This window comes from Scophthalmus maximus, chromosome 1 (genome assembly GCF_022379125.1).
Source record: "Scophthalmus maximus strain ysfricsl-2021 chromosome 1, ASM2237912v1, whole genome shotgun sequence".
NCBI lineage: Eukaryota > Metazoa > Chordata > Actinopteri > Pleuronectiformes > Scophthalmidae > Scophthalmus > Scophthalmus maximus.
The window spans coordinates 8,745,092-8,771,828 of NC_061515.1; the positions used below are offsets into that span (position 1 = coordinate 8,745,092).

The window sequence follows — 26,737 nt, forward strand, 5'->3', positions numbered from 1 at the left end:
CAGAGACTGCAGAGGGTAAATGGTAAAGAATTGGGAAAGATTCTGATTTGGGCAGAGATGTGTTTGCAGTGTGGATACAGTACAATTCAAGAACTGGACATTATTTTTCTTAAGTAAAACTGTGTACAATAAGATATGGAAATATAAAAAGAAGACACAGTATATCAAGCACTTCATACTTTTTTATACGTTTTTTTATTGTGAGAAGAAAGGCATACTGCATGGACAGGGAGTTAATATCTGCAATTTGATAGTGAGAGCAATACAGTTCAAATATCCAGCTATGTTGTTTTCTTGATTATTTCCCTATCCATAAAAAAATCTCCCCTTCATTCTGTGCATTGACATTGTGTAAAAACTCAACACTAGATTTGTGCTGGGTTTGCACATGGAAATCGATATAAAGTTTTGTCTACATTTGTGTTACCTAAGTGTATTTTTGAAACAACAGATGAGCAAAGTGTTGGGTATGTAATTTTGAATATACCATATGTAGCCCAGAACTGATATTCCTCTTCTGGACATTTAAACGGGGGAGAAAAAAATGCAACTCAAAGTTCAAAATAAGGTCAAAATATAAAGTAGCTGACAAAATCTGCCTCAACTAATTGAACTGTATCCACAGTTTGATCGTCGAAATGTTTCAATAGATTTAATTACAATCATAAAATGTTATGGCTTATTTATCGTTATATTCGTTCAATTTTGTTCATGTATATTTATATTTATTTTCATTTTGTTCTTAAAGGTGATGCTTTTATTGTGAAAACCAGCAGACCGGAAATGTACCTTTCCACGCTCGCTGAAGTCACGAGGACGGAAGCGGAGTTCACATTCCTGAGTTCAAGTCGTGAGTCTTTTGTTTACAATTGGATTTCTCTTCCAGATACAGTCTCTTAACGTCAACTGTAACAGAGACACAGGGTTCGTGTTTGTGTTATTTTACGGACGTTTCAAATCAGGTTGTATCATCACAACGTAACGTTTTACGTCTTATGAAAACCGCAAGTTAACAACGTAACATAAAAACAACAACAACATGGGGAATCTTCTTAACCCAAGATCGAGTCAGTGATGCTGTAGAATTTGTAGCATTGTGGGATCAATTATGTGTAGCTTTTTTTTATTACAGGGAATTTCCCTGCATTGGTTTATTTGGCCAGATTTCATTAGATTATTTATAACCACACTGATGTTCCTTTGTCCACAGATGACTGGGGAGGGGAGACGGCCCTTCCTCCTCCTCCTCCTCTTCACGTTTCTGTCTCTGTGTGACTGTCACCATCACTTTGCTCGGCCCACGAGTTCAATGGCTGCATCCAATGACACTGCAAGGAAAGGTATTCAGTCTCTACTGTCGTCAGCAATTTAGATAACACTAAAGGCCTGTGCATGAAAATCTGCCTGTCCTCACTTGTTTTCTTTCAACATATAAAAGAAATCAAGTGGTTAGACTTAGGGGTTAGTGGTGCCAAATTCCCACCCTATAATTTACAGATTATGATGGTTGAAAATGACCCTGCCCCAGCTATTACATTTAAATAAAATACATTTAAATTATAACATATTGCCATTCCAGCCTTAATTATTGAATGACTCATGAATGTGGTGCGTACTAGTGGATCGTATGAAAAGTCTAACTGTTCAACAGTACTTTGTCTAAGCATTCGTACTGGGGGCTTGTGAAATCGAATAATTGATGGAGTGGATGCTGATTCAGGAAGACGGAAAACCGTGGATGTCTTAAGCAGAAGTATTTATTATAAGAGCTCAATATTGAGGAGACTTCTGGTTCGCTACACAGATCAACAGGTTCACAGTGTTGGGCGTCCCAAGATAGTCTGCCCATCCCCGGTCTCTGTAGTGTATTTAGCTTTGAGTAATGTCGTCATCTCCCCGTGACCATGACACCTTGAGTGAGACATCAGCTCAATGATTGTTTCACCTTATCATAGATAAGATGACCTTGCTTGGTGCCTGAGAATACTCATCTTTAGAGTTTCTTAGAGAGAATAGACAGAAATTCCTCAACAGCTTGGATAAAAGAAAGCCCCAGTATTCACTGGTTTTGAATCTTTATCTTAGAAGATTTCCTAAAAAGTTTAGAGATTCTTCTGAGGAGAGACTTAGGGATGAACAACCTGAATTTTTTTTCCTGTGTTTCGGTGTGAACCCAGCCGCACATGCAGCAGCAGAGGTAGCAGGCTACGCCCAAGTGGCAAAACAGATCATTGACCTGGCTGTGTTCGGTGCTGCCCAGAACCGCTCTTACAGAAGGCTGGCCGACTTCACCGACGCCGTGGGGAACCGTGTCAGTGGCTCACACAACCTGGAGATGGCTATCAAATACATGTACAATGCTATGATGCAGGATGGATTGGATGTCCATCTTGGTGAGTGTGTGCACTGCAGCCAAAACGCGTTTTCAATGTGCTCATATCAAAGGATCTGTAAAAAGCAGTGTGTCCTCCCCTGTGGTTTCCTTCAACAGAGCCTGTTAAAATCCCACACTGGGTGAGAGGGGACGAGAGTGCAGAGATGATCATGCCAAGGGCCAAAAGTCTGTCTATACTGGGACTGGGCAGCAGTGTAGGAACACCACCTGAAGGTAAAACTATATAAAATTGCTCTAATGCGTTTTCCTCTGCATCCATGTCCCTTTCACTCCTCACTGTCTCCCTGTTGTCTCTGCAGGTATCCAGGCAGAAGTGTTAGTGGTTCGCTCTTTTGATGAACTGAAGCGCAGAGCTGGCAAGGCAGTTGGCAAGATTGTAGTCTTCAACCAGCCATTTGTCAGCTACGGGGAGACGGTGGCTTACCGTGCGTTTGGTGCCTCAGAGGCAGGTAGAGTGGGAGCTGTGGCCTCTCTCATTCGATCTGTCACTCCGTTCTCTATTAACAGGTATCTTGTTTGTCTGTGAGAAATAACTGAGACTGGCACTTCAGAGTTTTTTGTCAAATATGAATATTTCTATCTTGTGTGCCTCCCCTCTGTAGTCCCCACACAGGTTGGCAGGACTACCAGGACGGAGTGAAGCGCGTCCCTACAGCCTGTATCACCGTGGAGGATGCAGAGCTGATGTCGCGCATGGCGCAGAGAGGGCAGAAGATCGTAGTCAGACTCACGATGGGTGCCAAGACTCTGCCGGACGCCGACTCTTTCAACACAGTGGCTGAAATAAGAGGCTGGCAGCACCCGGAGCAGGTAGCACTCACTCACCTGTGTCCCTGTCGGTCTTGGTCGTTTATCTTGACTTTCAATTGTTTTAGTTAATGGGTAAATCTGTTGAGCAAGTCCTCTCAGTAAATAATTGCATTTTTGGAAGAAAGACTCTTTCTGACTGTCTTACTCTTGATTTTTTTTTCTCTTTGTCCTTTCCTTGGTTTGATGAGAAAGAGAATGTTGTAATCTCTTTTGCTGACTCCTGATATTCACACAGATATTTAGTCGGCTTTTATTTTGCCCCCGTGTGTGTGTGTGTGTGTGTGTGTGTGTGTGTGTGTTGGCTCAGCTGGAAAAAGGGAGAGCTGTCATCCTAAGTTATTTAGTATAAAGTGGGTTTCTATGGAAACACAACATTGTATGAACAAACTATTCACCTTTTTTAAATGTTGTTGTGTTTTTGAAGTTCTGGAAAAAAAATCCAGGAATTGGAAGGTTTGAAAATTCCCATAAAATATTGCCACATCAATGAATACCTAAACTCTGACCACATGAAACGATTTATATAAATTACAAACCCAATGTTACTGCATTTTTCCGAGATCACTGCATTTTTTCCCCTCCATTGGCCCAGTATAAACAACTCAACGGAAATTATAGGCCTGCTGAAATCAAGCCATCCTTTTACGGTATGAACGGAGTTGTCAGTTGTGAACACGTGTTAATGTAAGCAAACAGAGCGAATGTGAATTTTCATTGTGTGGTGTCTATTTTTTTCCAGTGCTGCAAGTACAGCCATCTACAATCACTCAGTATTTGGTTTTCATCGTCAGGCTGGTGTGAATAATCAGCTGTGTTAATGTGTAAACTTAATCTGATTCTAATATGCACTGTGCAGAATGTGTGGTCTGCCCTAGGCAGGTTGTTAGTTTGACAGACAAGACTACTTTAGCAGTCTCCTCAGTCATAGAATGAAATGGTAAAATATGCCCTGCTCTCAGTCAGAAGCCCGTCAATTGCAGAGATAAAACACATTATTTGACCCAGCTTGCAGCTCAGCAGTGGAAGTGTCACACACCCGCTCCTGCCTATATCTGGGCAAGGACCCAGAGGTGTCTAGCAGGTTTAACCCGATTAACGGATGAGACACAAAAGTATGCAGCTTCTCTCTGTTTGTGACTGGAGCGCCTTAAAAATTCCACTGAAATTCACTGATCTCACTGTTTATGTTCATGAAACCAGTTTGACTTTTGCTTTTGTGACATGGAGCATTACCCTGCTGGAAGTAGCCATTAGAGGATGGTCAATTGTGGCCATGAAGAGATAGACACGGTCAGAAACAATAAGCAACCTTCCAGACTGCCCATGTCTCCATTCTGTTGATGCCAAGTTCTGACCCTACCATCTGTAGCCCCTCAGCAGAAACCCAGATTCATCAGGCTGCATTTTCTCCAGTCTTCAACTGTCCAGTTTTGGTGACCCTGTGTCCGCTGCAGCCGCAGATTTCCGTCGGCTGACAGGAGTGGAACCAGATATGGTCTTTGGCTGTTGTAGTTCATCCGTGTCAAGGTTCAACGTGTTGTGCACTCTGAGATGCTTCTCTGCTCAATGCCGTTTCAAAAAGTGGTTATCTGAGTAACCGTTGCCTTGTCTGACCCCTCTCATCAACATAGTGTTCCCATCTGCAGAACTGCTGCTCACTGGAGGTTTTTTGTTTTCTGCACTGTTGTGAATAAACTCTAGATACGGTTGTGGTGGTGAAATTCCCATTGGATCAAAAGTTTCACAAATGCTGAAACCAGCCTGTCTGGCAACCAACAATCATGCCACAGTCAAAGTCACCTAGGTCACAGTTTCCCCCAATTCTGATGTTTGATTTGAGCATCAACTGAAGCTCCTGACCTGATATCAGGTGTTCTGAATAAAGTGTATGTAAGAAGAGGTTTCCTGGAGTTTTATTGTAAATATTGTTTTTACTAAAATAATAAGAAATGTTGTTTATATAGCAGTTTTTGTAACTTTAGCAGAAACTGCTTCCCAAAGAGCTTCAAAAGTAAAATCAGGAATCAATGAACCTCCCCTTGCAGGAAATACAATTTTTGGAACATGACAGCACTGAGGAAGAGTGCATATTGCTTTTGGTACAGAGAACGCTGTACGCAATGTAATATCTAACAAAATACATTTTGTTGGCAGATGCAGGCTAATCATGTTTCCATTGGGATTTTTTCCCAGAATGTGACTGAAATGTGTGTGTGTGTGTGTGTGTGTGTGTGTGTGTGTGTGTGTGTGTGTTGTAAGCCTTTACTTCCTCACTGCCTCTTGAGCCTGCAAATATTAGGCCTGCTGACATCATGTCATCACAGTAAAGTCCCAGATGGCGGAACATAAGATTCCTCACTTTGACTGCTAACCGAGAGTTCAAACGTGGTCTGTGTGGTATTAATGTCATTATGTCCACAAATATCAGCAGTTCCCAGTGTGTGTAGTCAAAGTGACGCACTTTAGAACCTGCAGCCTCTACGGTTGAATCTGTTTGGGGGAAAAAAGTGGAGAAGAGATAACTGAAAAATCAGTCAGGAGACTTGGATTAGAGAGGAACATCGCTGATGTCACTTGTTACTATTTTGATCTGGGAACAAATTCTTGGTACCTTATTAAAGAAAGGGGAAATGAAACGCAAGGCATGGTTGACATAATCTCTGGCTCAGTGACTTGCTTAGAAGTGTGTGTGTGTGTGTTTTCATTTGAGGTTTAGTGAGTCATTTCCACAGTTTCCACGGCTTTTCAGGACTTGTCAGAGTCATTTGAGAGTGATGAGTTGCTTGGATTTTTTTTTCCCACTAACTCAGCTTCAACATTTCCTATCTGACTTATCTGATTATGCCTAGTCTAACTCACCGGATGTAGACTGTGCATATAACCCTGCCATTGACATGGATGAAAGAGTGGTTTCTGTATTCCCATCTAAACGACATTGAGCAACATGTAAAACATCTATTTTTGTCTCTCGTGATTTAAACTATGTCGACGGCAATGTATTTAGTTGTCAAATTGGCTATAAACAGACTGAATACAATTCTAGTCAGTTAACTGTACCTCTTAATAATAAGAGAGGACGTGTATTAATATGAAGATTTTTCTGAGGTTAACCACTGTAAGAAGAATAGAAATAAAAGATAATCCCCAAATTTCAATATCCTGATACTTCAACACGGCCGGTGGCCTGAATTATTGCCAGATTGGTATGTTTATGGGGAAATTCCAAACTTTGCATTGTAAAATCTCTGGTTCATGCGGTAACCTGGGACAAACCCTTACATGGAAAACCTAAATGTTGGATTTAGAGGTAGAAGGGTCCTATTGCAAAACAACTCTGGTGATTCATGGATCTTTCACACAGGAGCATATCTGTGTGTGTTTTCGTGTCTGTGTTAAATCACTGGGTATCTCTTATATTCCCAGCTGATGTTATTAGTACCTCATGCTAAAAGCATGTGTGACCTGCACATTTTACACGAATGTTAATAGAACCTTCAGGTCTAAGTAGAGAGAAAGAAAGAAACAAGTTTCCTTTTTTTTTTTTTTTTTTAAAGAATGCTGTCTACTGGGGGAAATGTTTTTATTTTAATGGAAAGGCTATCCTCTGGGTCATTGTCCAGTCAGACCTTGATAAGGTCAGAAAATGTTTCGTAACCTGGAACATCAGGTCATGAACCCCCCTCTGACTGGATTCTCCCCCCTAAAATTTCCTGGAAACGGGGGGGTGTTTTTGTCGTCCTGTTTTTATGAGTCTGTTTTTCTGTTCTTGCTGATAATAAAAAATAAACCCAAGTCAAATATTAGTCATATTTGTGTGTTTTATGGGTTTGATGGTACTGCCTTTTGAAATTCTCTTTTACTTGTCTTTTACTAGTCAGATCAGACAAATGGTCACGTTGCCACGGATACACACCTGGGAAAATTGTCCTTCTGCACTCTCAATTTCTCTTCTCTATTATGCCTCTTTTGTCTGTCCAATCTGCCAGGTCGTCCTACTGAGTGGTCATTTGGACAGTTGGGACGTGGGCCAGGGTGCTATGGATGACGGAGGTGGAGCCATGATTTCCTGGGAGGCCTTGTCCCTCATCAAGGACTTAGGTGATGTACAGTAGGCAGACGTACCGTAGAGGCGAGCACATAATACAGTATATGACAATGCCCAGAAGCAAGAAGAAAATGTTGGTAATGACGATGGTAGGACAAAGTATAAAAGCAAAAAAGCAGTGAAAATACACGAGCAAGGGAGAAAAAAACGTCTATACTGGTGATTCAATGATCTCCAACAGCCAGTGAATGAATACCATGAAGAGGGAAGTAGAGTATTCAGTTCCAAACTTAGGGACCAATCACTAAACAATTCCTCAGACTGTAAACAGTAATTTCCTCCAACTGTTTGTAGAGTATCATTCGGAAACAGACTCTGTTATGCTGTGCAGTGTTCTGAATGAATCAGCCTGTGAAGGGACCGGTTCATTCAACCAAGAGCATGAGGCCCAAACAATGAACATTTAGTCAGAAATACAAGAAACTTTAGCCCTGTATTACAAGTTTTAAAGAAAATAACTTCAATAGTAATACGTGGAGATTTTATCTTCCCCATTCTGTATATATTTCATCTACATGTGCGTTAAGTTGTCTCATCTGTTCCTAGGTTTGCGTCCAAGGAGAACCCTACGAGCAGTGCTGTGGACAGCTGAGGAGCAGGGTGGAGTCGGAGCGCAGCAGTACTATGATCTCCACAAGGTACTGTCTGCTTTTACTGCAGTTCTGCGGTAGTACAGTGGTTCCTGCTAGTGAGAAGTAAGAAGGGTTGTAACACATTGAGCGTAGAAGTGTATAATTTCCAGCGGACAGGAGAGGCCTTGGCTAGCTACCAGGTTTTTGACTGCGCAAAGGATCTAAACAGTAATCTACAGCTAAACAGTTTCCTTCTGTCATAATTTGCCTGCTTATCAAGCCTCATCTGCACTCTCAAAAACAGAGGTACAGGGTTACTGCATTTTTTTGTTCTACCACTTTCCACAATGTACCATAATTTCACAATGGACTGTCAACTTATTTTTGATGTACTTTAATTCAAATTTAAATGACCTCAATCAGGTAATGCAGTAACAGCAACTCCTGGTGGTTGGTTGAGTGCTTATATATCTTGGTTTGAAAGTGCTAGTATTTTTACCTTGACCTCACACATCCTCGTTAAGACTTCAGTGGCTCTCAATTTATGACATTTATATTGTTTTCCATTAATTCAAATTCAAAGCAAATACTATTTTGGTGTCTCACTTCTTGTGTCCGCTCTGTCCTCTACGTCCTCTCCCCGCCCAGGTGAACCTGTCCAACTTCGACCTGGTCATGGAGTCTGACTTGGGGACATTCGCACCGGTGGCTCTGCAGTTCACCGGCAGTGACGCAGCACGAGAGGTTGGATTAAAAAACACAACAACACTGTCGCACAATTATCAGTAGTTATACAGGTTTGAAAGTCTGAATTCTGCAAAGCACAGATGGTGGTAAATTCAGAAAAACAATGCTGTATCTGTCATGTTGATCGGCTTCTAGTCTTCCATCTGAATTATGGCCATTTAATGCAAGTATTAGAATTACAATATTTCAAATGAAAAGCATCAGAGGATACTCTAATTAGGTAATGCCAACTTTTTAAAATTGTACTAATACCATTTCATAATGACATCATTGTACCATATGATGAGAAATGGCTGGTTAATCTAAATAAGCTGTAGATTGTGTCTCACGTCATTTTTGGACTTCATAGCGATGCCATGATGACATATTCCCGCCATAAGCTCATAAATCACTTAATCTATATAAGCTTTAGCTGGTGTCTATAGTCCGATAGCTTGCAGAGATACGTTGAAAAATGCATTTTTGAACTATGCATGGCGTCATATAATGTTGAACTATGTTTTAAAAAGCGCTGGTGTATCACAGACAGTGTGATGATCTTAGACGCACTTTGCTGTGTCTTAATCGACAGGTGATGGAGGAAGTGGTCAAACTGTTGGCTCCCATTAATACAACCAAACTGGAGACGCACGGAGAGGGGACCGACATATCACCATGGATGCAGGCAGGAGCACCAGGTCAGTTTATTCTGTCGGTCTGACACTGGTTGCGCAAAAAAGGAAAAAAATTGAAAATTACTCTTCCTTATTTCTGTGGTTCTGTTTTTTTCTTGGATCTCTTTTTTCAAGTGCTGCATGGACATAATCACATCCTCCATTAACTTTGTATAGCATAGTGTACTAATGTATATCTGTATATAGGGAAGTGGGGGCAGATTTTCTCAAGTGAAATTCCGCTAATGCTGATCGAGCTTTAGAGAGGCTACTGACACTATTCACGCTTCCAGCCTTCGTGCACAGCTGCCTCCTCTTCCTCCTCCTCCTTTTCTGTAAAAGCAAAATGTCTTTGAAACACGCAGATTCCACTAAGTGCTAGATTAGCACTTAGGGGTTTTCTGAATTGCTGATAGTGAAAACAGTTGAACCCCCAACAATGTGGTAAATATACTTAATAGCTGACTGTGTCTCTGTGGCTTTGGTAGAGACTTTGTGGTTCAGACATGTTCTCGGCCTCTGTCTATTTTGTGGAAGTGAAATAGCATTTTACACCGACATAGTGTTGTATAACTTTTAAAATGGGTTATATATATATATATTACCGGAATATTTTAGGACATAAGAACCAGGAGCACAAATGTTCCTACTTTAAAACCCTGAACAGGAGAACTGACGGACAAGAGAAAGCAGCAATTCTATCAGTGGTGACTGTTTATTTGAAAGTATGAATGAGCATAAAATTATACATTAAATGAGCAGCAACACAATATTGCTGTTAAAATAATTGAAAATTGTAGCTAATTTTCATAAGCACTGCGCGACATATGATTACAAACCTGTACTCCCAACGTTATTCTGCTGTGTGCTGATCTGCTGGATCAGTCTGGGAGTCTGCGTATCTTAAAACAGGGAACATTTCAGATGTGTTGCTGTCACTTCCCGAAAGGAAGGAAATAGCTACACTTAATGAATAGATTTATGATTAGTCATGTAGCCTTAACTGCTGAACATCAAATTCTTTGTTACAAGAGTGTGTGGGTTAGCCTTGACGAAAATAAATCTGCCAGATATAATGATGGATGGCCCTGGCCAACCAGGGTCTGGTTTGTGAGGGACAATTTTAAAAATGATATCTCCAAACATATAACAAAATGATTCATGTTAAAAAGACAGAAAACCCCCCTCTGTACATAGCTAGTTTAATAACAAAATCCATATAACAGATTACATCTTTACATAAAGCTGCTGACCGTTTACCGGTTGCACTCTGGCACAGCACCTTCAGTTTCCCACACACATTTTCATTTCCAAGACACATTCACCCTAAATGAACAAACCGGATGATGCACTCGCAGAGCTGAAACCAACGCTTATGGTAAAAAAATATTTTTTCCACTGATTGTATTGTACATCGACTAACCAGTATCAACCTTAGCGGTGCATGTGTCAAATGTCAAATATTTCACCAGTTCCAGTATATTTTGAATAACCATTCTTTGTTTAGCAGTAATAGGGAAAAACTATGCTGAGCCATAGCAGTTTGACTCAATTCAACTCCATAATGTCTGTGTTCTTATGGTTATGGCAGAGAATAAATGACCCATCTTCTTCACCTCTTGTCAAGTTTAAGTATGAAAGTTTTTCAAAAAAGTTTTTCAAAAAAGAACTGAAAACATATAGCTGTTGGACCTTCAGCCTGGAAGACCACAAACTTTTTAGAACATTGAACGAAGACAGCGCTCAATTACAATCTATTACAAACAGTTCCAGCGGAGCAACTTTGAATGAAATGTATTTTTTTGGCATATTGTCTTCATTGTGGTGATTTTAGGAATATAAAGACATTTACTTCCTTTGTATATCAGACAGAGGAGTAAAGGGAATCCAACATAAAAGACCATTAGGAAAACAGTATCAGTTCAGTTACTGTTAAGCCCATTTCACAAGATAACATAAAAATAAAACAACACTCTGGTGCACAGGTACCCTCTAAATCTGGGTACTAATCCAGTCTATTCAAGACGGAAATGTATCATCCTTATTGAAAAGCAGGATCTCTGTAACAGGGGTGACTGTTTCATGGTGCTTTTCACCACAATTCAAGTTTGTTTTCTTAATTGTTCTATTCACGAACCCTTCTCCATGGAAAGGTTTCTGGGAGATAGAAAAAAGTGAAAAGTCATGACTTCTAACCCACGAAAGTGTCCTCAGAGTCATGTCGAATCCTTTGGTTCATGAACCACAATTGACGAGCTGCATTCAGACGGGCCGTCCTCCTCGTCTGTAAGGCTGAGTCGGGGTCTCTTTGACGGTCTCCTTACGATTGTTGGTTGTAGGAACAACATGGGACTGTCCAGGGGAAAGGTGAGGGTGCAAACACCACAGTCTTTGCTGGCCACTGTTGTCTGGGTAGCTTCACGGACAAAGAAATCAACAATGCAGTCAGTTATATTGACAGCAAAAAAAACATGAGCACACTTGTAAAACTTGGCAAAGGAAATGACAACATTACAAACGTGAACAACTTGATAATGTGTAGGAGAACAAACCTCTACTTCTGATGCGATTTTGCAGAGTTCTCAGAGATAGTTGTGTGCCGGCTGATTTTCTCTCTGGGGGGTCGGTCTGACAGGCTACGTGTTTTATAGCTGGAACACTATGGGTGCTGTTAACAGCAACAGAAGGAACAGCAACATTCTACAAAACAAATATCATTTAATACAACAAATTATGAGACTGAAAAACATAAATTTTTTGTTACTACTACGGCTTTTAGTAAACTTATTTTAATTTTTACTTTTCTTTAAATTTAGTTACATATCTGTCTTCATATAAAACAACATTTGCCAAGTTGAAGTTTAGATCTCCATATGAAGATTTGTTTCTTTTAAACAAAAAACATCTAAATATAGGTTTACATCCCGTTCTCAGTGGAGCTTTAACAATAACAGAGCATTTTGTCAGTCTGAACCTCTCTTCTGATTGGCTGACTGTTTTCTGAGTGAAATATGGCCAGGCCAACCACAGGTAACGGAATGTAGCCCTACAACTTGAGCTTTGTAGAACTCACTGGTAAATGCAAATTAATTTTTAAAAAAGAAAAAAATACTGTCTGAACATTTTGAACCTTTTTACATACAGTTATTTTCCTATAAAAAGTATTCATTCAAATTGAACTGATGACGATTATGTATGTTGTTGGATTGGAGAAATAAATAAAATAAAAAAGGGTTCAAATCCTGTAAAATATTTCTGGACAAATTTAATTTATTGTTTTCCTTTTCACTCGTAGTTTGATTGTCAGATTTAGGCAGCAGAGCTACTTGTTAGGATGCTGAAAGCCAAAAGGGACGCTTGTACTTTTTTCACCCCAACCCACTTTAGATGAAATCCCAATTGAATCGCCCATGAAGGGCGAACATGGAGGTTGAACTTCCAAATAAGTAACGTTGTTACTGTGCAATTTCTCTATTTGCCTGACTGAAGTGTGACAGAATGTTCATCAGGTAGAAAATGGCCGCTTGCAAAGAAATACAATGTGTTACTGACAGGTAACAACAGACACACACCTAACGTTACATGCGATGCTGTGAAGCACAACTCTTTTAATTGAACTAGACTAACGTTGCCTGTGTTGGGAAAAATAAATATATGTTATCCTGAAAAAAATATAGCCAGTTCTCTAGTTTGTTTTGATTCGTGACTTGGATCAATTTTACTTAAAGTAGAGCAGGGTTTGAGAGTGGGTTGTACACAACAACAGATTTGTAGTAACCAGTTTGACAGTAAAACACATAACGTCCTATGCAGTGATGTTACCTCTGCCACCGTTATTTGCTGCAATATATAACACTGCGATTGGTTTCCCGCATCGTGGAACAGGACTGTTGCAGGTAGCATTGGTGAAATCTGGAAAACAGGAGCAAATAAAACAATCAATTATAATTTAGCATGAAATAACAACAATCTCCACCCATTCTAAGTTGGATGACACATACGTATGTAAACACGCACAAAAAAAACAACACGTGTACACACCCACACAATATATTGGTTTTATTTGAACACAGCCCCAGTTGAAGCAAAGTTAGCAGAGGCCTCGTGTTACGGTGGCCTGTGACGATCAGAAATGTGAGCACTTATACAAATACGGTGAGATCGGTTAAACAATCGCCATTTTCTCACACGGTTTTAATGAATGAGTGGACCCGCATCTGATGAGCAAACAGGTCACAGCAACGTTGCTCGTTTCAAACACACTGACTCCACAGCTGATGAAGCATACTCACGGGTTGAGTTGGGCCACACAAAGTGGGAATTGATCCATACTTCAGGAAACGTTTAGAGGAGCCAGCGGCGGCCTTTGGCCGGCTCAGGAAGCAGTCCTCCGCGAAGTGACGGGAGCACAGGCACAGGCCGGCGCTGTATTGTTGGGGCACGGTGTTGAACACGAATCTTAACCAACGACTCTTCGACTCGTCGTCCATCGGAAGTAAATACAGAGGGGACGAGCCGTCGCACTTTAAAATGCAGCGATTCCCCGACATGGCCATACGGAGACCGAACGCGTCTTCCTCGCCTCCTACCTGACTGTGTCCGGAGCGCGAGACTCGCCGCCAGGCTTTTAAATTCACGTGTTGGCGGGATTGCGAACGAGCCGTTTCCGAGCTCAGGCGTGTGTTCGGTCGGGGAGAGGAGTTCCCTTTACTGCGGACTTTCGGCTTTTTACCTTTTACATACACACACAACAATGCGACTCAACCCACGAGAGGAATGGGGAAACTGAAAGAATTACATGTCTCTCCGTTTTAAAGTATAGACCGCGGGCGGGCTTCACCTCGACGACACGCTGCGTTCCATTATACCCCGGAACTCGGAAGCCCGACTTCCGAGCTCAGAGTTCCGAGGTATGGTGGAGCGCAGTAATGGATTATCAGATAAAGTCGTCTCACATAGATGATATAGTCCACATGTTCTACTGCTTTTTGTGGGGTTTCCATTTGCCATTTTATTAACAGTGTCGCCCGTCCACGTGCGAATGTTCCATCGAAACTAATTCCCACCCGAGACTATTTTGCCAGTGCACCACCGCTGCATCCTGTGCTGGCCGTGCTGAGCGCCACCCAGGACGATTGCGATTGGCTAAGAAATACATGACAAGTTTTGGTATTTGTTTGCAGATGCCCTCCATACTTCATTATCATCTCAGCACTCTTGCATGCCAAACCGTTTGCTTGACCTTATATTTGAGTCTTAAATCACGCAAATAGTGTAGTAGTGGAACTTGTTCGTCTCTGATTTCAGTGACTGGATTTCTTTTTAATTTGCGTTGATTAAGATAGTGTAACATATTTCCGGTTAAGGGCTCTTATTATATAACCGAGCGTTTGACTGTCCCCTATACTTTAGAATTACAGAAATAAAGAATCGGGAAACTCCATTCACGGAACGATCCACTTTATTTCCAACATAGCATCAAGTCAGCAACATTTTTACCAACACTTCCGTTCTGTCCTTCATAATAAGAGTCCTTAACCGGAAATATGTTGCAATAGTTAAAATTACTCTATTTAGAAGGCACTGCTTGAACATTTGGGTACATAGTAGACACTGTATGCCAATAAGAAAAAATAATGAATGATGAAGTTCTAATAACCTGTACCCGTGTTTTCACTGAGCTTCTTGTGAAACTTCACTGGCGTCACAACGCCGGTATGACGCCGGTGAACGCCGGGCTGAAGTTTCACAAGAAGCTCAATGAAAACACGAGTGCGGGGCCATATTACCGCTATAACGCTAAATAACAAAGTGGCCTTCAGTCGTGCTGTATTCCATCAACGGAATGTGCTCTACAACACAGCCACGTTAGCTGCGGCGCACAGTGAAGAACTTGTACTCACAGCTCCCGAGTTGGACGACGTCTCCCGGACTGTGGGCACGGATCCACTCTTCAGCTTGAGTTGTGACGCTAACCCCAACTTGTACTGGCCCTGGTTGCTGAAGCAGTCCGAGGTGAAGTGGTTGGAGCACACATACAAAATTTTGCCAATTGTTTTGGGGACGTCTCCATTAAAAATGAAATGAATCCACCGGGTTTTCAGGTCCTCGCATGGCGGGAGAATGTGGACACTTCTGTGTCCGTTTCTGCAACCAACGACAGAGCAACCGCGTATCTTGGCCATGTTGTTGTTGTTGTTGTTGTTGTTGGGCCGATGTTGGCGAGGAGATGAAACGTGGCCGCGGCGAGGTACGTTGAGCAGGTTTCAGTGAACCACACCGAGCTCCGGGCGTGTGGCCCCGCCTGCAGGAGGAGCCGAGGCCGGGCCCAGGAGCCTCGCGACGTGACGAGGCCCCGCGAGCTGAGCTGCTCTCCTGAGCACACGTTTTGTGAAAGTTGGAGCACGACAAAGAGAGAGAGAGGATGGCCTTCTCTGACGTTTGGAGGGGTCCGTTGACACACGTGTAGGGTAAAAAACCCTACGTAAGTCGAGGTCTCTAGATGGTCTCCTTGCGATTGTTGGTTGTAGGAACAACATGGGACTGTCCAGGGGAAAGGTGAGGCTGCAAACAGCACGGTCTTTGCCGGCCACTTTCGTCTGGGTAGCTTCACGGACAAAGAAATCAACAATAATGTCAGTTATCGACAGCAAAAAAAATGATGAGCACAGCAAAGGAAAATATGCATACAACTTGATAATTTGAGGGGGAACAAACCTTTACTTCGGATGTGATTTTGCAGAGTTTTCATGGATAGTTGCGTGGCGACTGATGTTCTCTCTGGGAGGTAGTCGATCTGGTAGCCTGCAAATTTTGGTAATTTATTTTTTCACTCAATTGCATCTGGTTCATCATGAAATGAATGGAAATGCCTTCTGACTTCATCATCATCCCAGTACTTTAGCAAGCCACACCTTATGATTGACCTTATATTTGAGTCTTACATCAATGAACAAAGTAGTAATAACCATACAATCAGTCAAATGTATGGACACTTGTTTTATTACACTGCGTTTTTCCTGTAATTAAAAAAAAATAAAGAAAAGAAAATCCCCTCTGTACGTAGCTAGTAGAATAATCAAATACAGAATCCAGCTTTACAAAAGCTGCTGACAGTTTACCGATGTGAAAGATGTCCTTGTCACTTTCTTGTTATCATTTCTAAAACACATTCACTGTAAACGATCAAACCTTGATGTAGACGAGACACTTGCACAACTATATAATACTTCCTCCACTGTATAGTACATCGACCTACCAGTACCGTTATCAACCGTTACATACTTTTTGTCAAATATTTCAATGGTGTTTTCATCGGTTCTACCAGTTGATTTCAAATAACCATTCCTTGTTGGGCAGTAGGTGAAAAATTATACCAAGCCATAGCAGCTCGACTCAAAAATGAATTATTATTTTAATGTCCATTCACAGAATAAATGAACCAGACTCCACCTCTTATCTAGTTTGAAGTGAAATCACCTTGTACTCTTAACTTGTAGAAATTAGAACTGAAAACAAATTTGAACCTTCAGCCTGGAAGACCACAAACATCCCCTTTTTAAAACAATGAACTGAGAAGACACTCTCTGTAGAGGATCTGAGGCTTCAAAGATAATACTAATAATAATAAATGTCATTTATAGAGCACTTTTCATTGCTAAAAGCAATCTCAAAGTGCTACAGAGTAGAAACAAGATAAAAGAAATATAAAAAATAGGTTTAAAAAGAAAAAAACATTGGTGGAAGAAAAAGTACAAAAAATTAGGGGAATGCTTGTTTAAAAAGAAAGGTTTTCAGGCCCTTCTTAAAAGAGAGAATGCTTTGTGGAGCCCTCAGGTGGTCTGGAAGGGAATTCCACAGGCGATGAGCGGCTGAGCAGAAGGCTCGATCCTTCATGGTGAGCAGCCTGGTCCTGGAGGGGTGAAGGGTGGAGGTTTTGTTTCGGAGCGGAGGTTGGGTGAGGAGGTTTGTGGTGAGAGTAGATCTTTCTGGTAGGGAGGGGCATTGCCATGGATGCACTGATAGGTGAGTAGGGAGATTTTGTAATCAATCCTGAAAGAGACTACTTTAAAGGCAGTAGATTTTTTGGGGATTTTACGTCCATTCTGGTGATTCAGGTATATTAAGACATCTATTGCGTTGTGTATCAGACCAACATAAAAAAAAAGGTATCAGTTCAGTGACTGTTAAGCCCATTTCACAACATAACACAAAAACCCACACTGGTGCACAGGTACCTTCTAAATGTTAACCCTGACCCAGCAAATTCGAGGTGGAATACTGTAGTTGCATCTTTATTATAAAGCGTGATCTCTGCATAACAGGGGCAACTTTTTCGTGGTGCTTTACACCCTAATTCAAGTTTGTGTTCTTAGTCGTCCATTCACCTACTCTATTCAGATGGGCCATCTTCCTCGTCTGTAAGGCTGAGTCGAGGTCTCTTTGACGGTCTCCTTGCAATTGTTGGTTGTAGGAACAACATGGGACTGTCCAGGGGAAAGGTGAGGGTGCAAACACCACAGTCTTTGCTGGCCACTGTTGTCTGGGTAGCTTCACGGACAAAGAAATCAACAATTCTGTCAGTTAAATCAACAGAAAAAAAGGAAAAAACATTTCATACGTATACAACTTGATAATGTGTAGGAGAACAAACCTTTACTTCTGACGTGATTTTGCAGAGTTTTCATTGATAGTTGTGTGCCGGCTGATGTTCTCTCAGGGGGGTCCGTCTGACAGGCTACGTGTTTGATAGAAGGAATAGTATGGATGACCTTAACAACAACACAGGAAACAGCAACACTATCAAAACACATATCATTTGATACAAATTATGACACCAAAAAAAAGGTAAAAAAAATTTCTTACTATATTTTCGCAAAGCTCCTTTATACCGCTTTTCTTTAACTTGAAATAATTATTACTTTTCTATATATTTATTTACTCATCTGTCTTCATAAAAAAACATTAACATAAGCTAAGATGAAGTTTTGATCTCCATATGAAACTATGTTTTTATGGAACAAAAACCATCTCAATATAGTTGTATTTCTCTGTGACGCTTCTCTGTGGAGTAACAAAACATTTTATGTCTATCTGAGCTCCTCTTCTGATTGGCTGATTGACATATGGCCAGGCCAACCACAGGTAACAGTTTAAAGCCTTCAACGGTAGCTTAGTAGAACTCACTGGTGAATGCAAATTAATTTTTAAAGAAAATAATTTTACATATATTTTGCTTTATTTGAAATGATGATAATGATTTGTGTTGGACTGGTGAAAGAACTAAAATAAACAGAACCTGTAGAGGATACAGGCTTCAGGCACTTCCCCATTGGCCTAATTTTCCGGACCCAGTGACTACGTCCATTTTTATTTACAGTCTATGCTAAAATCCAAAACAAACTGACTTCAACTTCTGTGGATTAGTTTACAGTCGTTATTATTATTGTTATAATTATTATTAGTGCTTCACTGCCATCTCCTGGAATAGAGGGTGGATTGGCAGGGGAAAAAATCTTCAAAAAGAAATTTAATTTAAAGCTCTAACTATTTCCACAGGGCTTTCTATTTAATTCACATGGGCTTTAATAACAGGTTTTGTTTGCTCATTCGTCAGACGCATCCATTGGCATTTTTTTAAACGTCCATTTAAAATGATGCATGAAAATTAATTCCCGACCGTACAAATATATTTAGACTTCTATTTATTTTACCATACAAGCAAACAATTGAAATTCAAGGTCCACTTATAAGGATTGAAGTATATCAGATCCAATACATCAGCAAAGCTAAGCATGTCCAATAGTCTGAAGAGTGAGTCAATGAACAGACACTACATTGAGTAGTGAAAGTTGTTTTAACCAAGACTAGTAGCAGTTTTTCTTCCTTCACTCAGTGGATTTAGTTATTGTTCACATGCTACAGGATCAGACAGGCTAAGAAATGTGTTCACTTTTTGTGCACAAGTGACGATGTTTCTTTTCAGGTGAAATTGAATGACCTAGAATTTAAGATTGTGTGAACAGATGACTCTTGAGCGTCCAACGTCGAGTGTAACAGTTCATCTTCCTTTCTCTCCATCTCATCTAGGGGCCAGCCTCCATGTGGCAGACAGTCGATACTTTTGGTTCCACCACAGTGAGGGTGATACCATGAGCGTTCAGGACCCTCAGGACATGAACCTCTGCTCGGCATTGTGGGCCGTTGTTGCCTATGTCGTGGCCGACCTGCAGGACATGCTGCATAGGTAGCCAGTCTGCGCAAAGGAGTCATAGCCTGCGGTGGACAAGCTGATCACTCTGAACCGCCGGTTGATTCCAAAACACATAAGACAACAGAGATGATACAAGAATAGAAAAATAATTGAGATGGATTTTTTCAGGTTTAGTTTCCAGTATTCCCTTAACTAAAGGAACAAACTCATTTTTAAAGCTGTGTGTTTGTTAAATTGTTCACCAGATTATCGTGGTAAATTATTTAGGTGTTACAATTCTTGCCTACGTTGTGCTTAACTGAGTCTTAGCACATTTTTTGTCATGTTTATGTAATATTCTGTAAAACTTTATTCCATAAACTTTATCAACAATCAATTATGAGTCCTTGTTTCATGCAGTTACTTCCCCCCCCCCCCACCTGCTTTAATGATGTAATGCTTTCAGTTTTTGCTCATGGAGTTTCTTTGAACAAAGAAAGGGGAAGATGAGGACATAATGAGATGTATACAACACTACGTGGTTGTTTCCATTATGGGGAGGAGGAGGAATAAAGAAGCTGAAGGTTCATGATGGATGAAAAAAATTATCAGAGTACAAGAAAAAGAGGAGGAGAGGAAGTAGATAATTCTTCATTTTGGAGGCGCCACGCAGACTGATGCACGAGATTTAACACACAGAGCTGGGATCGCTTTACTCCAAGAACTGATAAGTCAGCTTCCTTTTGTGTGATGTCAGGGTTAGTCAACGCAGATAGTCATTTTGAAAACACAGATGCATGTATGTGTGTGTATGTGTTGAAACAAAGCTGTGTTGATTTTGGTGTCTGGTGAGCTCTTTCTCATGCTGTTAACCGTGATTCACACACAGACAGTTGTTTTAGTGTAGAAACACTGACTGACACACACACACACACACACACACACACACACACACACACACACACACACACACACACACACACACACACACACACACACACACACACACACACACACACACACCTCTGACTTTTTAATTTTTAAACGGAGAAAAGCGATGTGACGTGAAGAGTCTACAGTGAGATAGAACCAACGGTGAAATCCAAAAGGGAGCACCCACTGTCAGCGCTAGCATTCGTGAGACAATAGACGACATTGTGGCTAATTTATGAGCCTTGATCAATGCAGAACTTTTCAGAATGTCAACAAGCACAAAGATTTTGAGGGGGAATTTAATTCTTGCATATTTTGCTGTGCATGTGTGCAGCTGGTATAGTGGGCTACACTGCTTATTTTGATACAGAAGGTCAGGGTTCGATTCCAGGTCCAGTGTGGGCCCTTAGGCAAGGCCCTTAATGCTCCCTGCCTCTATGATTGTTGAACGACGAATCTGCTGAAAGATGCTGACCACAACTGCTAGGTACGGAAACCAGTTGTGTCATAACACCAGCCGACTGCAAGTAACTAACAACACAATGTGATCTGACTCAAAAATCCGAAAGATAAAAGTACAGTTTTAATCTAATAGATATTCTAAAAAAGAACTCAAATGAGCCTTATCAAATCCTATTGCAGGGCCTTAGACAAACTAATTGTAATTGAGAAGATATGAGTGTTTTTTAAATTTTTTAAATTTACTAATTTTGAATTTTGTAAATTACTGGTAAGTGCCTGCACTATTAACATTTCATGTAAATATTTTATATTTATTTTCCTTACTCTATTATTTTTGCAATTCGTTTATTTTTTGAAACATTTGTGAGAAACGTGAGATGCTGATACACACTCCACACCAGTTGGTGGCGCTAATACGCCAATTTGTTGTTTGGCAACCGCCGGAAAAAAAACTCAAGAAGAAGGACACGTGGTGTTTACCTCAGCAGTTAGCATTAGCCGATGCTAAACGGCTACAGAAACACACAGTCTTTAATACTTACATGTCCCTCCCCTGTAGCATCGCCACGCACTGTTGGTATCGATCCCTCTTTTAGGCAGAGTTTTCCCGCCAGCCCGGCCTTGTACTGACCCAGGTTGGTAAAGCTGTCAGGTAGAAAGTGGTTCGCACACACTAGCAGGTTTTTGCCATAGGAATCTGGGACATTTCCGTGATAAATGAACTTGAGCCACACAGCTCGTACGTCCTCTGAGGTTGGGGGTCGGTGTAGTGATATGTGTTGGCCTGCGCAGCCGGTAACAGAGCACAAGTTCTTAGATTTTCTGGACATGACGCTGCGGCAGATCCGTCGACACTTGCTCGGGAGTCCTGGGTGGAAGTTCAGAGCGCGTGTGGGCGGGGCTAACCAAACAGCGCCCTGCTTATTACGTTACTGTTGGAGGGAAACGTGAACCGCTGGTTCAGAGCCTCGCTGTGTGATGTAGTCAGCCCACTACAAGAGGACTGGCTGGTTTTATTTAACAGTTTGTGGGTCGACAGGCACCTCAGACAAACCCCATAGACGCTTAACACACATTTAAAAAAGCAGCTCACCTGTGTTCCGGAAGGAGCCGTCTCCCGGCGTGGGGTTGAAGATCCTCCCGATGACGACCCTCCTTCTCCCGTGGAGCTATTTGCATCTTCCCTGTCCGCCCATCTCCTGAACACTGTCAAATCACGTTCCAATCGGGTCAGTGTGGTGACACACTTGTTACAAATTCGTCGAGACCGTTCCGGAGTTTTTTTCAGCGTCAACCCGATCTCCACGAGTCGGTCAAAGACTGTGGTTTTGGGGCTTTTTTCAAAAATTTTAGTCGAGTGACTAAAAGTGCCCGATATTTTTAAATTTCTCTCACAAAAACGGCAAAAGTCGTGCACAGACATTGTGGAATCATCATCATCTCGGGTCTCTCCCCTCTGCACGCTCCGGTCTGTTGACATGTCGCTCAACAGACGTCACACGGTTCGTTGCTCTCATTGGTTATAGGTCTGTCCAATTGGGTCCTTTGGCAACGCCTCTTTCAAATCGAAAAAAAAAATACATTTTCTTAAATAGCTGCTGATAAATCTGCAGTCAATTGATTGATCGATTATTCGACTAATGTTTTAGCTCTATGCATGACTGAGACTGCGATCCTATCTGCCGAAACCATAGTTTTAAGCAACGTACAGACATAAATCAGAACATTCTCTTTATTCGGGGAATGATTTCTTGTTCTCTGTGCTAGATAATGGTCAATGAATGCAGTGAAGGACAAGGCAGGTGGAATAACAAAGCTGGTTGTAAGCCAGTACCAGTACACACATTGTACTTCCCTGTCAGTGTGCGGGGCTTACATTTATTAGTGCAGGTCACCACCTTGTGGACAAACTCCAGAACTAACTAAGTGTATTGTGTTCTATGCTGGAAATGAAAAAGTTAGTTAAAGGCAACTGGAGACCGAAGAAGCCACCACAGTAATAATATTAAACACACTTTATCATCACCACCCAGACAACTGGGTCATTTTTTTTTACAAACAAAATGAAAACTGAAACAACAAAGATCAAGTTTGGTTTTAGTGACAAAAACCTTTAAACATTTGAAGTGATAATTTGTAATAACTCTTTAAGATAGTTGAGTGATAAATGCCTATGAGGACAATTATGAGTAAAATAGTCTTGACAGATGTCAAATTCACGCTGGGAATAAAGAAAACCACATTCATTTCCAAATAAGAATTCACTGCTTGAGAGTGAACATGTTCATGTAGCCAAAGGCCTCCTGGAGTTGAAGACCTTTATCCCGTTTTGCGTTGAGGATCGAGCATATTTGGTCAGGAGGGCTCCAGTAGTCTGTTTCTCTCCACACAGGTCTCTGGATGAGGAGAAATTAAGAATTACACTATACAGTGAACCTGATAACTGATTTTGCTTTGATAAAAGTTATGATCATTTCTCAGCTGGTTAACACCTACTGTATGTAAGGCGTGATGTCCTCTTCAGTCCATTTCTCTCTGAGTGTGAAGAGGTGATTGAAGCGCTCCAGGGTGTCCTCTGAAAGATCCTCCACCCGCAGCAGGCAGATGGTCTCTGGACGGGACATGCGGTCAACCAGGGCAACACTCTGGAAGATTTACAATACCATCAGCACTGCGTTCAGTTTCTCAAGGTCACTCAGTAGGGATGAGTGGAGAGAAATACCTGCAGCAAGTTGCTCCTTTATCACAACAGCATAATTACCTGAAGCTAGTTTTAGAAATCTGCCACAAATATGCCCCATATTGGCTCTGTCTAGTTAGGAGGCATATCTAAACTAAATAAAATTCAAACTGTCTTGAAAGAATATTGTGTTCTCTTGAAGCACTGAGATAAGAGGAAGAGTCTGGTGATTTTGCAGATTCCTAACTCCTAAAGCCATAGCACCCATACTTTTGGCTGCAAGGTGCAGTGGCAGTGCCCTGTTATTTATACCCAAAGTCAGCATGTAGCTCGTTTTTCAGGTAAAGATGAAATCCAGACAGATGGCCCCAATTGTGCAGGTTGAAGCACCTATTTAATTTTATTCAAAGTGTTGAGATTTGTCTGTGAAATTATCATCTCTTTTCTTTCAAGGATTGGACTGAAAATGTGTAGAAAGAAAAATATGTTACAATGTAGAAAATGTGTATCCAAAAATGTACAGCATATAATTATCTACTGTACAGAAAAGAAAACTCCAACATCCCTCTTGACAGCAGTATACAGTTTAAGCGATGTACGGGCTAACCTTTAGCTGGTCCAGTCTTGTGCTCATGCCCTCTGGGACACTCTGCTGCCAGACCTCCTGAAACTCCCTCAGGTTGAACTTGACAGCGTTCTGCAGCAGCATTAGTGCTATGCCCCGACAGACTTTATCCTCATGCAATGCATAAAATACTTTGTCTGTATAGAGGAGGGAGGATACACAAATTTCAGAAGTGAAGTACCAGATTGTATTAGATTCCCCTACCAATGTACTAATGAAATCTTAAAGTTTGTCAGTTGAATTTTCATTTTTTTTTTTTTTTGTTTACCGTTTTCAGTGTAACGTTTCCCATAGCAGTTCAAACAATGCTCGATCATCTCTCTGTGAATAAGAAAGAGAATATCATTATTGGAGTCTGGCTATAATATATGCATATTGACTGAAAATCAATTTTACTTTGTCCACAAGTTGCTCTCTCCTTCAGTAGATCTCTACTGGTGAACCTCAGGATCCAAGGCCAAAACTTACTTGGGCTCCAGTGGGGCTAACTCTTCCAGACTGGTTTGAAGGGAAACCTTGTTGAAGGACCATGACTCAGAATCCACCAGCTGAGTCACATGACCGAGCAGCTTCATCTCATAGTCAAAGTCCAGCACGCGCCAGTAACCTGGAAGAAAGGAAAAAATACTCTGATATAAACATATATCTGGTAGGTTTAACAATGTATGCTTATATGTAAATTAATAACAAAAAGTCCCCGTTTACCATCTATCTGACAGGCATGGATTGTCTCTAAGTGGATCTTTATCTCTTCTTCACTGGCCTGGATCCTCTCCAACAGATCCGGCATTGTGTACTGACAACAGAGAAACACGAGGGGAAGCTTTTACTAAGAGCTACAATAACATTCAAAAGCAGGTACAGTCATTGTAGCCAAGGTTAAAGCCATTAGTTTACAATAAGGAAAGGACAAAGTGTGAACAGGTATGACACAGAAGTCTCAAAAATTATTTTACCAGATGGATTGCATGACATGTCAATTAGTCCTGCACTGATTTTTCACCAAACAGATATAATTCATAGTAATACAATGTCTTTTAAGCATGGAACATTTTCTTGAACCTTGCAGATAGCCAACATAGTAACTTCTACCATGGGTGCTACTAAAGGAGTAAAGAAAAACATGTCCTATATGTACAGTTTATTCTTGGTCCTGTTATGTTGAATGAATGTTTTACCATGTTCTCTGTGTTCTCCACCTGCCCCCCCACAGCAGGTCCTTCATAGGGATTCTCCATTAAAAGCTTTGTCAGTTTCTTAAGTTTAGGACGCCGCTTCCTCAGTTCCCAGTAGCTGTTACAAAATCCCCAGATCTACAAAGGAAGTAAGACAGTGTCAGGGTCATTAAATGCTACCAACCATTATGTGCACATGTATGTTTGCGTTACTTTATCAGGCAGGAGTACATGTATGCATGTATGATTTTCTCACCGGAGTGTGCACCACTTGACAGCTGTCCTGGCTGTAGGTGAGTTGGTCTGGCGTTTTGCATCCTGGTACAAACAGCAGCAGGTTGGAGGTGTCGGCTATTTTAAGATCATAGGTCTGGTCACCACTGCAGAGCACTGCATGCTCATCTTTGTCCCCCCGAATCACTAGACTGGAGAAAAAAGAAGAAGAAAAAATTAGAATTGTTACTCATCTTATCCGTCTTATCTTATACTTATGTCTGTTCCATTTTACATGTGTGTTTACATCCATCCTGCTCATGCATCTTGTGGCACTGCACTGCAAAGGCCTTTCGATTACCTTCATCCTCATCTATGATTATCTTACAGACGATGTTTGCTTATCAGGATTTATATAAATTGAATTTATAAGTTGCTTGGTAGATTTGTCGATCTATAAAAAACACATGACAATTAAAAAAAAAAAATTCGTTGTGTGTTTAATTGGTTCCGTCCTCTCCAATGAGATGAATTATTCTTTGTTTAAGATCTTGACCCGTTGTCAGGTAAAACAAGAGTGTTGAAGATTTCTCCTTGGGCTTTGTGGCATTTGAGAAATACATTTTTCACTCTTTTCTTTTTTTCTACATTCATAAGATTCAACAGTTTTACCCCATGCCACTAATCTGACTCATAAGAAAACATGATCAGAACTTTACCTTTGGCCAGCTTCTATGTGTTTGCACAGTGTGTCGTCCAGCTCCACCAGGCAGTAATCTGCAGAGGAAACATTTTCCCCAAAAGACAGACAGTGGACCGTCTTCTGTAGATCCTCCTCTTTCAGTTTGGCGATCTGCAGCGTGGCCTGCACCTCCTCTAAAGTTCTCATGTTTAGCTCGGACGGCGGGTTGACATGAAAACACTTCGATGGATAAAACTTTTCGACCTGAACCGTTTTGCAATCAAGTATAAAACAGGTCGAAACTAAAGTATTTTTTGTCGGTGACTGTCAAATTTCCCCGCTCTCTTTCTGTCGTGGGGCGGAAGCGGTAACCACGTCACGGCGCGACGTCAAAATAGAACCGGGTAGAAACTGCAATTCGACAAACTCACGACAATGCTTAAACAGTTATTACCAAAGATGTATTCAAAGATTGTCGTTGAGATATATATTG

General features: G+C 41.1%; 3 protein-coding genes across 11 annotated transcripts; 1 reads left to right on the forward strand and 2 right to left on the reverse strand.

Annotated features, from left to right (window-relative positions):
• Positions 1-785: 785 nt before the first annotated feature.
• LOC118298910 (carboxypeptidase Q-like) lies at positions 786-19,871 on the forward strand. 3 transcript variants are annotated; one of them, XM_047331894.1, is made up of 11 exons: positions 786-850; positions 1,211-1,340; positions 2,178-2,393; positions 2,492-2,608; positions 2,695-2,902; positions 2,998-3,205; positions 7,192-7,303; positions 7,857-7,948; positions 8,531-8,626; positions 9,201-9,306; positions 19,372-19,871. In XM_047331894.1, exons 2-11 carry the CDS (start codon positions 1,211-1,213, stop codon positions 19,530-19,532), a joined length of 1,446 nt encoding a protein of 481 aa, XP_047187850.1. In that variant the 5' UTR covers positions 786-850; the 3' UTR covers positions 19,533-19,871. The 3 variants fall into 3 exon arrangements, with proteins under 3 accessions (XP_047187850.1, XP_035478428.2, XP_047187844.1); XM_035622535.2 differs by having other exon boundaries at positions 802-924; XM_047331888.1 differs by lacking the exon at positions 786-850 and adding an exon at positions 980-1,067.
• Positions 9,979-22,354, reverse strand: LOC118300242. 7 transcript variants are annotated; one of them, XM_035626614.2, is made up of 9 exons: positions 21,963-22,352; positions 21,412-21,514; positions 17,936-18,053; positions 17,674-17,832; positions 16,000-16,086; positions 15,186-15,889; positions 13,105-13,194; positions 11,835-11,982; positions 9,979-11,698 (listed from the first exon to the last, which is right to left on the reverse strand). In XM_035626614.2, the coding sequence occupies exons 6-9, from the start codon at positions 15,465-15,467 to the stop codon at positions 11,499-11,501; spliced, it is 720 nt and encodes a 239-aa protein (XP_035482507.1). In that variant the 5' UTR covers positions 15,468-15,889; positions 16,000-16,086; positions 17,674-17,832; positions 17,936-18,053; positions 21,412-21,514; positions 21,963-22,352; the 3' UTR covers positions 9,979-11,498. The 7 variants fall into 7 exon arrangements, 6 of the variants coding, with proteins under 6 accessions (XP_035482507.1, XP_035484056.1, XP_035481659.1 ...); XR_004790707.2 differs by lacking the exon at positions 21,963-22,352 and having other exon boundaries at positions 11,835-11,950; positions 21,412-21,934; XM_035628163.2 differs by lacking the exon at positions 21,412-21,514 and having other exon boundaries at positions 17,936-18,019.
• A 229-nt stretch (positions 22,355-22,583) lies between these two features.
• dscc1 (DNA replication and sister chromatid cohesion 1) lies at positions 22,584-26,630 on the reverse strand. The gene is made up of 9 exons (XM_035623749.2): positions 26,282-26,630; positions 25,606-25,774; positions 25,353-25,487; positions 24,880-24,970; positions 24,643-24,781; positions 24,443-24,495; positions 24,157-24,311; positions 23,366-23,514; positions 22,584-23,265 (listed from the first exon to the last, which is right to left on the reverse strand). The coding sequence occupies exons 1-9, from the start codon at positions 26,449-26,451 to the stop codon at positions 23,154-23,156; spliced, it is 1,173 nt and encodes a 390-aa protein (XP_035479642.2). The 5' UTR covers positions 26,452-26,630; the 3' UTR covers positions 22,584-23,153.
• Positions 26,631-26,737: the final 107 nt, after the last annotated feature.

Coding starts and splice junctions, on each gene's coding strand:
- LOC118298910 (XM_047331894.1), top strand. CDS start 1,211: ATGACTGGGGAGGGGAGACGGCCCTTCCTCCTCCTCCTCCTCTTCACG. Junction 1,341..2,177: donor CAATGACACTGCAAGGAAAG/GTATTCAGTCTC, acceptor GTGTGAACCCAG/CCGCACATGCAGCAGCAGAG. Junction 2,609..2,694: donor TGTAGGAACACCACCTGAAG/GTAAAACTATAT, acceptor TTGTCTCTGCAG/GTATCCAGGCAGAAGTGTTA.
- LOC118300242 (XM_035624919.2), bottom strand. CDS start 22,349: ATGTCAACAGACCGGAGCGTGCAGAGGGGAGAGACCCGAGATGATGAT. Junction 21,515..21,962: donor CGGCTCCTTCCGGAACACAG/GTGAGCTGCTTT, acceptor TCTACCTGACAG/CTTTACCAACCTGGGTCAGT. Junction 17,833..17,935: donor AAATCACGTCAGAAGTAAAG/GTTTGTTCTCCT, acceptor TTGTCCGTGAAG/CTACCCAGACAACAGTGGCC.
- dscc1 (XM_035623749.2), bottom strand. CDS start 26,451: ATGAGAACTTTAGAGGAGGTGCAGGCCACGCTGCAGATCGCCAAACTG. Junction 25,775..26,281: donor CACATAGAAGCTGGCCAAAG/GTAAAGTTCTGA, acceptor TTTTTTCTCCAG/TCTAGTGATTCGGGGGGACA. Junction 23,266..23,365: donor GACATCACGCCTTACATACA/GTAGGTGTTAAC, acceptor CTCCTCATCCAG/AGACCTGTGTGGAGAGAAAC.